Below are 15,259 nucleotides of genomic sequence, written 5' to 3' on the forward strand. Positions count from 1 at the left end.
CATTTATTTTGTACTATTACACTTGCTTTATTATGCTACAGTAAAGTGAACCCATACTATATATTTGAAATGTATTATTTTCCATCTTATGATTTCCTATCCAGTTATAATCAATTACTTCATTATCTGAGATGTATCTAAGATCCATCCACCATGATTTAAATGTAAATATATTGTGTTATTATCTCAATAATGATGCAGATACACAGGTGCCAATTCTAATTATTATTATAGGCTATGTATTGACTTTACAACAGCTGACAACCTAAATGTCCTTGTTTTTTTCTGGATTTACTTTTACTTTTTGAAATGTATATTCTTCAAGGCTTCAAAGGATTCTAAAGATCGTGTTATGATACTTATTTAGACTAACACCCCTTTGGTGAATCAAACTTCACTTTTAATATAAAAATGGGGAGAGAGAGAGAGAGAGAGAGAGAGAGAGAGAGAGAGAGAGAGAGAGAGAGAGAGAGAGAGAGAGAGAGAGAGAGAGAGAGAGAGAGAGAGAGAGAGAGAGCATCGTGTGCTCTGCGCCCGGACGTCGGTTTCGCAGACGCTCCGAGGAGGATGCTGCTGAGACAGGATGATACTGACCAAGTATATTTCTGGGGTGTCGATACCTGGCGGCTTTCTGCGATGGCTCATTATTAAAGAAGTGTTGCCTATATTTGTGAAAAAGGATTACATTTACCATGTTGTCGCTGCCTGAGGATATGGACTGTTACAAACACGAGCGGCGGTGTAACGCTTTGGATATATGCCTGTGTATCCTACACTCTTTCTTCGTGTCATTCTCTTTGTTTTTTAAACCCTTTTGGGCTGCACTGTTTCTCAAAACTGTTGAATTTAGCGCTCTTTGGACGTGAAGGACGTGTCGTTGTTGGTCGTCGGACATGAGACAGTGAGGTGCAGAGACCTGTGGACAGGCGCCTTTTCGCAGACAGTATGGTACAATATTTTTTGACATAAGCTTTATTTGTTGTGTTACGCACTATTGCGCATGCCTAGTGGAAGATTCAGACCGCTGCCTGTCGCCACTTGGCTCCGTCCTGGCCGTGATGTAGGAGCAAAAGTGAAGGCAGCCAAGGACTAAATAAAAAATGCGTTGGCAAAGTGGTAGCGTGGCGACCCAAGGATTTGACTTTGGATCCTTCACGAAATAGACTGTGTCATAAACTGAAGAATGTCCGGGCCGCCTCATGCAGGAGCTGAAGGAGCAGTGGTCTCCAAAGTTAAAGTGAAAAAGGAGATCAAGACAATCGTGGAGAATTTGGAAACCATCCTGGGAGACCTCAAGGATGTAGCCAAAGAGCTCCAAGAGGTAAATGACCAGGAAATACCATATCTTTACCCATAAGCAGCCCACCATGTGTTGTGTTCTACAGTACAGGCTTTTTAAGGATTCTTACCTGAGAGGATATGGGAGGTGGACCTCACTGGGGCCTGGGAAAGGCCACACACACGTACAAACTCTCCCTGTATACATGTGATCCTCATCTCCCAAATGAGACACATTTGGCACAGGAGAATGTGGGGTTTGATATCACAGGACATGGCAGCGTCTTTGCCCTGACTCACATGCTGCCATGAAAGTGAGAACATTTGAATCACTGTTCATATTTAATGGACAAGTTGGTTCAACCCGGAAGGCGCTTTTCAGTGCATTTCATCATCTTAATGCTGAGTGTTGTTTGCTGCGAACAATCTCCTCCCAGACTTTATCTTTTGTCATCACTCTCAATCTCTCGAAGTGGCTCTCTATTTCTTTACCTTAATCTCTTTTTTTCTTTTGTTATCTTTCCTCCCATGTCTGTGTTTATCGCAGCCACTCATCTTCATCCTTTCATTATCTTGTGTTGCCTTCTCTCTCTCTCTGTCGTTCTCTCTACATAATTGTTGAAGATCAAAGCTCTGTGAGCAGTCTGATTGGATGCTCAAATGAAGTGATGAAGAAGGTTAGGGTTAGAGGTCTCTGAAGGAACCAGAAAGTATATTTGACGTTTTACCTATTTACAGCAAATTCTTAGAGTGCTTGCTTCAAATCAGTGTTTCATCAGCTGCCAATCTCTGCATGCCATCCTGCCATCTCAGTAGAAATAACCCACAGCCTTACCTGCTATCGTGTTTACATTCCTCCACCGGCCACACACCAGGCTTCTGGACTGCTTTGCTCAACCTCTTGCCCTAACATGACAGGCTGTCATTCTAATAAACTAATATTGCGTACAGCCTCGGGTTCCTACATTATGGATGCGCCGTCGACACAGCATTTTTCTCCTTCTGCCTCTCTGCTCCTCAGCTGAATTACGCTTCTTTTGTGTTTTCCAGCGGTTAACAGTGTCTTACAGCAGGCACCAGAGGAAAAATTAGAACAAGAAGCCATTGTAATCTGTCTATTGTGTTTATGTGTGTGTGTTATGTGCCCTGTATTTCTTTTGTAATTGTTTTTCCAGGAAATTATGTAAGGGATCAGTTATTCTGACACTGTGCACACTAAACACATACCTCGAGGGGTGTTATATCAAAGCCAGTATTTAGGGTATAATCCATTTGAAATGCAGTTATCTGTTGTAACTCACAGACAGGGCTGGAGCTGAGCCTGGCTCTGAGGAGGGACCCTGCCCAGATGCTTGGCACAGCCACAGAGCTGCCTGGCCTACAGCAGGAACTGCACACTGGGATACATGGTATTACCTTACAGTGTGTGTCCCAACAAATTATCCCTGTAAAGACTGCATGGAGAGTTTAGCTCCATTGGCCTCTCTGCCTTCTATCTTCCTCTCCCTCTCAGTCACTCTTTCTCACTCTCTCTTTCTAGTCCTCATTCTCTCGTAGCCTCCTCTCAAGCTACTGTTTGGACATGCACTTCAAACTCTTAGATGAGCACTGGCGTATTCTAAGATGAGCATTACTAATTCAGAAAATTAGCATAAACACGTTGTCATTTTAACAATTATCTTTGAAATGTTGTGAAGGAGAAACAAGTAACCTTCCTTTCTGGATTTCTTTCTCATGGGTATTTCTAACTGTATTTAAACTATGATATAATTATCTTAGGTTTGCTCAGACTTTATGTTGGCTTAAGAAACCACATTTCATCTTGGGACTTCAAAGAAATAATAACTCCCACAAGGGAAGAGAAACAGAAACATATCTTCTCAAAGGGGAATGATTTTGGATAGACCTCTTATTTTTAAACATATGTCTATACTTTTTGTTTAATTCACTTTTTTACATGTGATCATCTATAATAATGTCACTTTTGGCACGTTTTATATAAATAACTGCAATTGTATTCCTTTCAGGTATTGTCACAGCATGAAATATGTATGGGAGATGTACTGTGTCCATGGATGTGCAAACCAGTGCAAGGGCTTTCTTTAAGTAGACAGAACGGGATCAGCTTATGGGACTAGACATCAATAACCAGAAGTATTTAATTTCTAAGAAAAACACTATGTCACTCTTTAGTCGTGTAATCAGTTTTTATTATGCATTTGATTGGTGGATATTGCATCAAGTTCAGTTCAGCATCATGCCCTGAATGAGATATGCAGCATGTTTTATACAGCTATAATCTTTGTATGTTTGTACAGAACAATCACAATGTGTGCTTCTGCATCCTTACAACTATAACTCCAGTATTGCTTGTTGAATTTAGGGTGCCAACAAACCACATTTCTGCTCCAGCTGTTTTTTTAATATGTCCCAAAGCAGGCTGTGAAAACACATTTCCTCAGAACAAAGGAAGCACCTTTGTATCTGAATACCTTCTGTCCTGAAACAGACTCTCAAACTCGGTTCTTCTGCTCTGAGCAGGGCATTTCTACCATTTTCTCTTTATTCCAATCGTGTTTATTGCCCATCCTTTACATGGTCTGCAGTGTACAGTTAGGCCTGCAAATTCTTTGAAAGGTATGTGGTTCTCTTGTGCCCCCCTTCATTTCTCAGAATATATTAACTGGACTATACCACAGTGCATTTCTCATGTGTCGTTTCCCCCCCTTGGCACACTGTGTATGTTTCTGAGTCACAACTGATTCAGAGTGTTTGCTCTTTCATATTGTGTTGCTTGCAGTTAAGCCTTCTGGTGATTTTGCATGTCTCTTTATTAAAGTATTCATTTTTTTACTTCTACTTTTGGACATACCAAGGTTGCTTTCACGGAGTGAATTCACAACATGATGAATTGTTATTTGTGCTGTTGTTAAGACATGTGAAACTTTTGTGACTAGAAATGCATCTTCTTCTCTCAGATCATTTGATTCAGTGTGATCTATTTATGCTGTTTCTGGTTGAATTGTACGTGATCTTTTCAATCATTCTTTTGCAAGATTCTTATCAATCTGACTCGTTCACTTGCAGCAGAATATTACAGGCCTTACTGCTGTTTTCTTTTCCCAGGAGAAAACTGACAGTTTATTGATTTTTCTCATCTGTCTCTTTTATCCCATACCTGTTTTGTCTTTGTCATCTTTTGATACATAAGAATGTTTTTTACATTGATTTCTCATAGTTTAGTGTTATAAAGATCGTTTTGTGTTTACAGGATCTGGTTAGTATTGTGACTTCTCTCAGTTGGTGCACTGGATTGTTGTTGTTTATCACTTACGTCTGGCAAGCTCAGGGCTCTTCACATAAATTGCAGTAATATTCATTTTTTGTTTAAAGCGGCTGTCATAGAGATCTTAAATCCCATTAATCAATATCTTTAAAACAAAAAGGTCTTTATTTACATTTCAAACAATAGTGTTTTTCATCACTAATTAAGAACCTGACGGGATAAAGACATCAGCTGTCTCAGTGACACTTCTCCTTCTTGTCTCCAGGTTGTTCATGAGATTGACACCCTGACTGGGGACCTGCAGCTGGAGGAGGACGGACTGACAGACAGCTCCAAGACAGACACGCTCAACTCCAGCTCCAGCTCCACCACCACCACCGCCTCCAGCCTGGAGAAAATGAAGATCTTCCCCGATGACTGCATCTTCAGACCACCCGCGTTCTTCGACCCGGTCAACCCTCTGGCGGTCCTGACTGTACTGAAGAAGCCCCACCCTCCCCTGCCTCCACCCAGACTAACCCCACTGCGAGCCGAAGATCACAACATTAGGAATCTGCCTCATCCGACATTAGTGTTATCAGGGAATGTATCCAGGGCTACCGGGTCTCTAATGAGGAATGGCGGGGCTTTTCAATTCAAACCAAACCGGGATTTGTTCTCCTCCATGCCGTGTTTCATTGCTAATGACAGTGGAATCCCTGAGTCGGGTCTTGTTCCTACATTACCCAGGCCCATGCCTCTTCTCCGCCATGAAAAGAACAAATGCCGGAAGGCCCCTGGCAGGGAGTCTCGTGAGAGGGAGCGTGTACGTTTCAATGAGAAGGTCCAGTACCATGGCTACTGCCCGGACTGCGACCTCCAATATGATGTAGACGACACAGAACTACATTTACAGGCCGAGCTGAACGTCATGAGGCTCAGCCCGGTGCATTTTTGCTCTTCGTACTCCACTCCTCATGCTCTTCCTCATGAACTAATGTTGGAAAATGGCGGCCTCTCGGTCAGCCACAGTTTCCCGCCAACAGCAAACACACCTCTACCTTGTGTGCCTCCTCACATGCCTCCCCACAAGCCCCAGAAAACAATCCTACGCAAATCAACCACCACCACGGTTTGACGCCGAACCCCCTTGTTCTGTTTACTTTCATCGTTTGTTCTACTTTATGAGCGCTTTGTACTCCAATTGAACATTGGATTATACAAACAGAGAGAGCAGGAGTTTGGAAAAGCGTGGATATAAAGTGAGTGGAAGAAAGAGAAAGGCACCGCCATGGGCGCTGAGACGTACACAGAGAGATCAGGAAGAAGCGGTGAGTGTTTGTCAATCAATCAATGTTTATTTATATAGCCCAATATCACAAATGTTACATTTGTCTCAGTGGACTTCACAGTTTGTACAGAATATCAGTATGACAATACGACACCCTCTGTCCTTAGACCCTCACATCGTACAAGGAAAAAGTTCCGGAGAAAACCCAGTTTAAAGGGAAAAATGGGAGAAACCTCAGGGAGAGCAACAGAGGAGGGATCCCTCTCCCAGGACGGACAGACGTGCAATAGATGCCGTGTGTAAATTGAAAAGATAATACATTTGCAACATAGGTAGTCCAAATGTTTGTAAATGCATGTGTGTATAATAGGAAGATGAATCCACGAGGATATCCATCCAGGACTTATGATCCAGGACCACATTTGTGCATGTATTAGTGTGTTTGTCAGGAAGAGAAAGGGAGGAAGAAAGAGAGAAATTGCATACGTGCATTGACGCATATCTGTGAGTCTGACTGCATACATGTTATTTGTTTATGTCCTGTAATCATGTATGTGTACAGTATGTGTGTGCAACAGGGGATGTTTATAGGCAGTGAGCTTCTGCAAATAATGCACTGGGACCTTCAACATTTCACAGAAGACTGCTGACAACACTAACATTAAATTGTATCTGTGTCTTTCTAAGAGCTTTTATTACTAACGAGTCTCAAACTCAGGAAGTTCTTTCCGACATGGGCTCTGATTAATTAATGTCCTTCAGGATGAAACAAGAAAACCTGCTTCCCTTACATTTCATCAAAAGCCTTACATATCATCTCATACACTAGCACCTGCACATTCACATGTAAAGTCAATCTCCTCACACTAGGCCAATATAGAAGGCACCCACATCTAAGTTGTTTCAGAGAATTAGTGTCATCTTCACACAAGCCTCCCAAGATGAACAGTAATGGCTGAAAACTGAGGAATAGAAAGTGAGTTCATACTTCCTTCATCACCTCTTGTGTGCTCTTGCTGTGTCAGCTGCTGTGTCAGCTGTGGGAGTAAATGACATGAGAGTGGCATGGTGGCTGAGCAAGAAGTGTTAGACGACAGAACTGCCATTTTGATTTGTGTATACTGATAGCTTTGTAGCGAATTGTAATTTAAAGAATCTTGCTTATCATTGTCTAATATAATTTCATGTTTAGCAACTCAGCTCCCATTTGTCCAGTCCCCCACTATCACTCAGTGTGATATTTGTGAGACAACGTGAGCAGAAAGCTAATAGATTCTGCTCTTGAGTGGAGAGATTCAGGCACAGACATACTGGACTTTATTTCTTTATTACTTTATTTCCGCAAGGTAATATAAATCAGCAGTAATATCGCTGTCATCGTCTATACAAGCAGTTTGTTTTCTCCACTTTATTAGCCTTTATTATGCAGCATGTTTAATGAAGCCAGTTTAGCTTTTTTTATTGTGCAGTTTGTCTCTATTTTGACAAATGTATTGCGTTCAAAATACAAGTGTGGAGAGGTGGAGAGAGAGTATTTTACCATGACTGGGCAAAAGCAAAATAAAATAACGATTACACTAATGGATAGTGAAAAAGGCACCCAGATGAACTGATAAACAAAAAGGCCACAAAGCTAAACATCTGCCGGCACCATAATCTGATTTGTCTGTTTAGAAAATATTAAAATGTAATATTTGAAATGGTGATAAGCAATTCTGGTATACAGTATTGTCACACCCCTAGTCTAAAATCAGTTTTTAATTGAGTATCAAGCAGTTTTTAAGTGTGTCTGTGCACTGTCTTTGTGTGTGTGTGTGTGTGTGTGTGTGTGTGTGTGTGTGTGTGTGTGTGTGTGTGTGTGTGTGTGTGTGTGTGTGTGTGTGTGTGTGTGTGTGTGTGTGTGTGTGTGTGTGTGTGTGTGTGTGTGTGTGTGTGTGTGTGTGTGTGTGTGTGTGTGTGTGTGTGTGTGTGTGTGTGTGTGTGTGTGTGTGTGTGTGTGTATAAAAGCACATGTCAGTTTGGCAGACTTGGGGAGACAGCATGCCCTGGAGATGGATGAGAATAGTAGCACTTACCTTCTAGCGATGCCCTTAATTAGCCGGATTAGACTACAGGAGATAACAGTACTGCTCAGACAGCCTTTGTACCAACACTACCCTCAATAAAGCTCTGAACCGCTGCAGCTGCACTTATATTGAATGATAAACGGACAGAAAGAAAAGGGAGAGAGAGAACGCTAACTAAAGTAAGTGAGAAAAGGTAAAGAAGTGTGAGGAATGTGTGTGTTTAGAGGACATGACATTATATAAAAAGAATATTTAGTGTGTGTGTGTGTGTGTGTGTGTGTGTGTGTGTGTGTGTGTGTGTGTGTGTGTGTGTGTGTGTGTGTGTGTGTGTGTGTGTGTGTGTGTGTGTGTGTGTGTGTGTGTGTGTGTGTGTGTGTGTGTGTGTGTGTGTGTGTGTGTGTGTGTGTGTGTGTGTGTGTGTGTGTGTGTGTGTGTGTGTGTGTGTGTGTGTGTGTGTGTGTGTGTGTTCAAAGTTGTGGAGGTCGGAAGCCTAAAAGCTAAGACTGATGAAGTCAGGGTATGAAAAAGCACCCACTTATGAGTAAATCTAAAGCACGACCTCGTTGACCTTCAAATCTAAAATTACCGTCCGGATTAGGGATCAGTGGATATTCAGCCATGAGAAAAACAAGTAAGAGTGTGTGGTGGGTGAGAACACAGAGGTGGAGAGAAAGTGTGGCAGAGAGAGGGAAGAGAGAATGTGTGATGGGGGGAGGCAGAGAGGGAGACTGTAAAAGACAAACGGTGCTGCGGTGAAGGCTGATGCTGATGCTGTTTTGGTTGTATTGTATGTGGATGCATGTTTGTCCTCAAGATGATTGCTCTGAGTATAGAACAACCGTTGTATTTACCTTGTGTGAATGGATCTTAATAAGTCACTCAGCATGCTATAGAGTGGAGTGCAGCCAGTATTCCTTTTTTAGCCTTTATTTATACAGGTGTAAAATCTCATTGAGACACAAGGTCTCATTTTCAAGAGAGACCTGTTCAGTGGTAACACTAGTCTACCACACAAAGTTACAGACAGACAGGACACTAAACACAGTGGCAACACTAAAATAAAACATCGTAAAAAGTAGTCATTGAAATCCATATACAGTAGTCAGATATAGCAGGTGCAAACACCCACAGATGATTTCTCCAGCTTTTTTAAAATGAGTTTAAAATCTGTGATGGGTATCAAACTGGTCAGCTTAAGTTCCTGCTGAAGTGTGTTCCAGGTCGAGGGGGCAGAGTATGATGCACCGTGCGTACTGAGGTGACGGACAGAGTGATGCCATTTTGAGATCATAGTCTATAGCTGTACTGTTTGTGTGATATGTAAGTGGATATGTAGAGGGGCAGCAGTCCAAGCATAGCGGTATAGATGAGTTTGTACCAGTGCAGTGATCTGCGCATTGATAATGATGTCCAGTTGACTAAAGAGTACAGCGTGCAATGGTGTGTGAGGGGTTTACAGTTGGTTATGAACCTCATGTATTATCAATACATGCAGCTCAGAAAGACTTTTGCTACTGTAGCACTGACTTAGTGGCTATTGTACTATTCAATTGACACAGTGGCCTTGGCATTGTATCATTTACAGAATACACTGGAAAACGGAGTTCTGCACCTTGTTTCTTATCCATGGGTGTGTCTGTCTTTTCTCTCTGGACGTTAGATTTAAGGGTTTGAACTGTGTTAGGGAATATAAGGTTACATTAATTATTTATTTAGGTTAACAGCCACCTCACTGAAGTAAAAATACCTGGATGATATGTACATGTTGCAACTCCATAGTTAAGAATGCCTTAAAAATGTTGACACCTTTGATCATTTACATTGATGGACATTGTAGTGGTTTTCAGCTGGTATATCGTTTAAAAAAATGTTCCACTTGATACCATTTCCCCCCCCATATATTTAGTAGGCATGCTCGCCCTTATTGGGCAGTTTACAGTGAAGAAGCAGACAGGGAACAGGGGAGTGTGGGAGTATGACATACTTCAAAGGTCAACCAGCTGAAAACAATATGGTATTGGTTATGTGCATGTGCATGTGCTGTGGTGTAGAATTCTCAAGTGTTAAATATTGCTCAAACACAAGCAGATTAACAAAAACGTTGCCTGAATAAAAGAGAGTTGACAAATTATGACCAGATGGACCAAACACTGCTGGCTTTCTGTAATCAGATTTAATTCGATGCTAGGGGATTAGGGCACATTCCAATTAGTACAAACAAATCTAGTAACTCAATTATATCCACAATGTCAAGCCTATTGTTGCACTTTCAACAATATAAAATGTCAAGACATATCCTGCTTTTTAATCTCCCCTATGCTGTTACATGTTATTGTAGATAACATATAAAGGTCATTATTTTCACATAAATCAGTTCAAACCTCATATTATGTCCATGATTGAATGGCCCTCACAGCGGGACGAGGGAGAAACTATTATGAAGTGTTGTGCCGGCTGACCACCTCTTGTTCCAAAATGGGCCCTTGATGTTTGTATTCATCATTCACTGTGTCTCCATGACTTGTTATCAGATTGTTCCTGTACCACAGGAACCACTGCTCCTCTGACCATGCATGTAGGAGTTTTTCACTGTTTTTGTAATGGCTATCTGAGCTTCAGTGCTCAAGGCTTGAGGATGAAGTTGTACTGTAATGGGCAGGGAGGAGGTGGATCTCCACCGCCTCCATCATGAGTCAGGACTGACTCAATTGCATTGACCTACTCCCTACAGCTCCAGTTCATAGCCCACGCTCTCTCTCACTCTTTCTTTAATTATTTCTTCCTCTCCCCTTGGATGATGCTTTACTCCCACTCAGGCAGCAGCTGTATGCATAATCTCTTTGCGCACATGTAGCTCTATTATGTGGGTGAAGTATCTATTAGCATAGCATATCTGACAATTCGTACAGTAACACCTTTGGCAACATTTCAATTTTTAATCAAAGAGTTCACTGACTTTTTCTTTCTAGAGCTGTAGCACTCTCTCCATCCTTCGTTTCCTAACCTTATATTACTAACAGCCTTTGTGAGAAAAACAAAAAAAATCTTCTCCTGGTTGTTATGTTTTTGTTAATAAATAATAATGTGCAGTAGATCCTCCATTTAAAGGTATTTGCTCATTTCAACCCCACGTCCTGCTGGTGTCAGATAACCCACTTCTTCCATAATTAGTGTAACATCTCATATGGTTGGATTGTTACAGTTTTTGTAAATATTTGTAAATGTAAACCTGTTACTCTGATGTCTCATTATAATAGGCACATGTTTGCTTTTAGTTATTCCTCTAACTTTATTGTCTTTATCCTTTTTTCCAACCTGGCATGTCCACACACAAAAAACTCCACAAATGTATCAGAGTGAGACACATATTTTGTGAGTGAATATTAATTAGCTGTTGTTTCTCCATCTGATTGTTAGTGGTGATAGTCTGCCATGAGACACACTTGTCTATTTGCTTATCCATTTCTGCATGCATCATTTACTTTGATTTGTGTTTCCCTCAATGGAGAACAGTTCATTATGATCATTGAAAATGTTATGAGGAAAATATTAAACAAATGAAAGTTAGATAATTATAGTGGTGCGTGCCAGAGGCTTTACCTCTGTAATAGAGATACAATATGCCAGGTTCATTAGAAAGTGACCTACATTGCCAAACATTCAAAAGTAAATCTGTTGCATTTTGGGCATGGATAGAGGCTTGTCTTGGTACTTCTTTTTCGGTGACTCAGACAAAGTCATGATGTGGGAAAGTGAGTGGGCATGTTTGTGTGTCCTTGTCAAAATGTGTGTGCACACTCATATGCATACATTTTAATGTCAAAGAGAGGCTTGTGCATTTAAATGTGCACGAGAGTGCAAAAGGCATGCAATAGCACATGCAGCCATGTATGTGAGAGAGTCAAAGGGCTTGAGATGGCTCAGTGCAATTTACAAAGCTTTGGGGATGAACAAACTTAATATGAGGATTTCACGCTTCTTTGGAGATTGTTAAAAGTTAGAAGCATCAGCTGCACCTTACGGTACATAATATCTCAACAAGAGCCTCAAGGATCCAGATGGGGTTCTCTGCTCGTTGAACCACTGCAGACTTGACTAAGAAATGCTGGGAAAATGGCAGCTATTTACGGAGAGACACAAAGCTTTTCACAAAAGGGAAGGCTTTTTAATCCATGGAGGAAAATATGCCAAACCTTTTAACTTTGACTATTTGTGTGAGTGTGTGTCTGGGTGCTTGTGTATTGGCAATGATACCTTGGTATATTTGCATTTTGCTGTGAAAAGCGACTGTTGGTGCTGTGACTGCTCTGTCAAAAGTCTCTCCTCATTTGCAGTTAGTAACTCTCACTAATGTGATTCCTCTTTTTCCTCTCCAGGGCCCAGTGAGATACTTGAGATACGAGTGGAAGGGATGCTTGTTCCATACACTGATCGACCCTGGTTGTCCGAGGCACGAGGAGCCAGAGCTGAGGCCAAGCATCTACTTTTATTTATTTTTATAAATCGCTAATGGATTTCAATCACCAGGAGATAATTTAGACACTTATAGACTTAAAGAGCACTGAACAACCTCCAGGCATAACAGTGTCAGGGCGATATAACTGTGAAACTGGGCATCAGTAAGTGTGAGTGTAGATGAATTTATAGAGGAGATATTTTTGTTACATAGAAATAGCTGTAATAAAGATTAGAAAGCTGCTGAAACCCTGTCACGAAAGTAAAGAGGCAGGTTAAGATGAAGAGGTACAAGATGGGGTGAAATGATGTCGGCCAATATTTGATTGATGTCTACACAGACTTTTGCTCTGTGCATACTCAGATAGAAATCAATAGCTCTACTGAAGCAGTGGAATTTGCCTTTTAAGAATTGTAATTGTTTGCCGGCGAGTGAGCTTCTCGACTGCAGATAAGGAGAAAAATGACATTTGGTCAGTGTACGCCATGGTCAGTCATAGTGTATTTTTTGAAAGTTTTGAAATAAATGGAGATGTGGTCGCTGATCTGTGTCCAGACATGTTCACCGTACATCAACATCTATGTGCTCTGGTGCCATGTAAGATATGTTTTTCACAATAACATGCAGAAATACATTAGTGCCATAGTTACAGCTTTAAAAGATCGTGGCAAAAGTAATAATTTGCATCACATTTTCTTTGTATACAAATACACATAAACATGTTTGATATCTATATATTTCAGGCATTTTTCTACAGAGACTTTAACATTTAAAGAGATGATATTTTTTATATTGTGTGGGATGACTGAGAGGTATTTTGACGAAAGCTGACAATCCCTCAAGGTGCGTTTTTTCAGCAGGGTATAGCATGATGAGTTATTTATATATAGCAACAGGATGTTGTTTGTATGGATGAAAACAAGTGGTTCAGTCATATCACTTTAAGAAACTTGACAGAATGGGCTGTAGTGTGAGAAGAACATGTAAGGTAGAGAAGATTAAAGGCGTAAACCAAATACCTAGTTGTGCTTTATCACACGGTAGAACTGGGGCTGAATAAATGCATGACTGACTCTACACTTTGTCCTGCCATCACTGTGTTTTTCTATGCATTTCTGTGGAGAGGCTGTCTGTTGGTTGCTCCAACATGCAGGTTGCTCTGCTAAATGGCACATCCACTGCAGCGGGGTAGCCCCGTTTAAGCGTCCCTAAGCGTCCTCGCTCAGGCCTCGGGCTGCCTCGCTGGCCGTCCGAGGCCGTGGCGCATTTCCATTACAGTTTAGGACCTGGGATAGCAACGCAGTGTAGGCGAGGCGATCGGCTTTTTGGGCGGAGCGACGCTGGTTAAAACTGCAGGGGCGTCATCTTCAATGCGACACAACTCACAAAACACACACAACAATGGAGGATGTGGAAGCGATCGTTTAATTGTTTCTTGTGAAATCCATGGTGCTGACATGCTGTGCTCTGCATAACCTCTGCGAGAGTCATGGAGAGGACTATGATGATGGGTGGAATGCACCAGCAGCAGCAGAGCCTGGGGTAGCAGTGGCTCAAGCCAGGTGCAGAGGAGGAGGGCACTGACATCAGAGAGGGTTTGATGCGCTACCTGAATACCTAAATATGCATTGTATTGTATTCATTGTATTGAACATAAATAAATCTTTTTTTTTTCATATACATGTGTTTGTCAAATGTTTTAAACAAATGTTATCTGAATTGAATATTTAGTAAATATTTGAATTTTAAGCACCAGTAAGTACTGCCCCATAATAAGAACATTTGAGGAAATATCAGATCATGAAAAGAAAATCTTTCTAATAAATTAAGCGAATATCAAAGCTAACTATAAACATAAATACTAAAGTGTAAAACACAGCAAAACTATATTCATAAATGCAAGTGTAAAATAGTGTGGACAATTGTAAACATGGATGGAGGCTAAAGTATCCACAACATAAAATAATATATTAAATATAACCTCAATCTTTCTTCTAGACATGTTAAAATCTTGCTTGAATGGGTTATAGGTTTCTTCTTTTGTTCTCTCGTCTTTGAAATATATAAGGAATGTGTTGTTTGAGTCTAGTAGAACGAGGGTATTACAATTGAGCAATTTCTACTACATGTATTATTAATACTATTACAAAATAAACATGTAATAATGTTTTAGAGGAGGACCTCAAGCTAGCAAACTCAATTTCTTGCTTTAAATCTCTTAAAACTAACTTATCTTATGGGCTTTTTCCTAACTGATGGTGTTTGTTATTGCTTTATAAATTCATGTATGTTTAGATCTTCTCTAAATCAAGATTATGTGAATCTGATTTTTTTCTGTTGGGTGCAATTCATTATCAACAAGAGATAAGATAAGTCAAAGAAGTACTTTATTGATGGCAGTATAAAAATACAAAAAAAATGTTGTATCAAAAAGGCATGCCATTAAACAATACAAATAAAAAATGTAAAACTGTATTGCAGCCAGCATAAATATACATGGCATTGTAAAAATAAATATAAAATGAACATTTTAAAGAAAATAAATAAACAAGGAAGTACAAATGTTGCATTTAAAAATTAACTAGATAAAAAATATATAATATGTACAATAACTATTAAGGTTATTTGAAGTATTACGGAGGAGATGGGCCACGTCGGCTGCCACGTCCCCCTAACACCTCGCCAAGAGTGCGCAGGAAGGCTAGGTTGAAGGTCTCTGCTTGAGCGGCCTCCTCCCTTCTCAAGGCCGCATCCAACTCCCATCTCCGCTCAGCAGAGCTTTGGCCCAGTCCAAGTGCTGTTCCTGCTGGTCCAAGTGCTGTTCCTGCTGGGCCATGTGCTGTTCGGTGCCGTTCCTGCTGGGCCCGATCCTCTCCTCCTCGTTTCCTCTTGCCTGGGTGACA

The 15,259-nt window shown here is 40.8% G+C and overlaps 1 protein-coding gene across 1 annotated transcript; it reads left to right on the top strand.

Moving 5' to 3' along the window:
* The first annotated feature begins 568 nt into the window (after positions 1 to 568).
* prr16 (proline rich 16) lies at positions 569 to 14,028 on the top strand. Its single transcript, XM_034091668.2, has 3 exons — positions 569 to 1,321; positions 4,830 to 5,874; positions 12,277 to 14,028. The coding sequence occupies exons 1-2, from the start codon at positions 1,184 to 1,186 to the stop codon at positions 5,679 to 5,681; spliced, it is 990 nt and encodes a 329-aa protein (XP_033947559.1). The 5' UTR covers positions 569 to 1,183; the 3' UTR covers positions 5,682 to 5,874; positions 12,277 to 14,028.
* Positions 14,029 to 15,259: the final 1,231 nt, after the last annotated feature.

This window comes from Pseudochaenichthys georgianus, chromosome 9 (assembly GCF_902827115.2).
Source record: "Pseudochaenichthys georgianus chromosome 9, fPseGeo1.2, whole genome shotgun sequence".
Taxonomy (NCBI): domain Eukaryota; kingdom Metazoa; phylum Chordata; class Actinopteri; order Perciformes; family Channichthyidae; genus Pseudochaenichthys; species Pseudochaenichthys georgianus.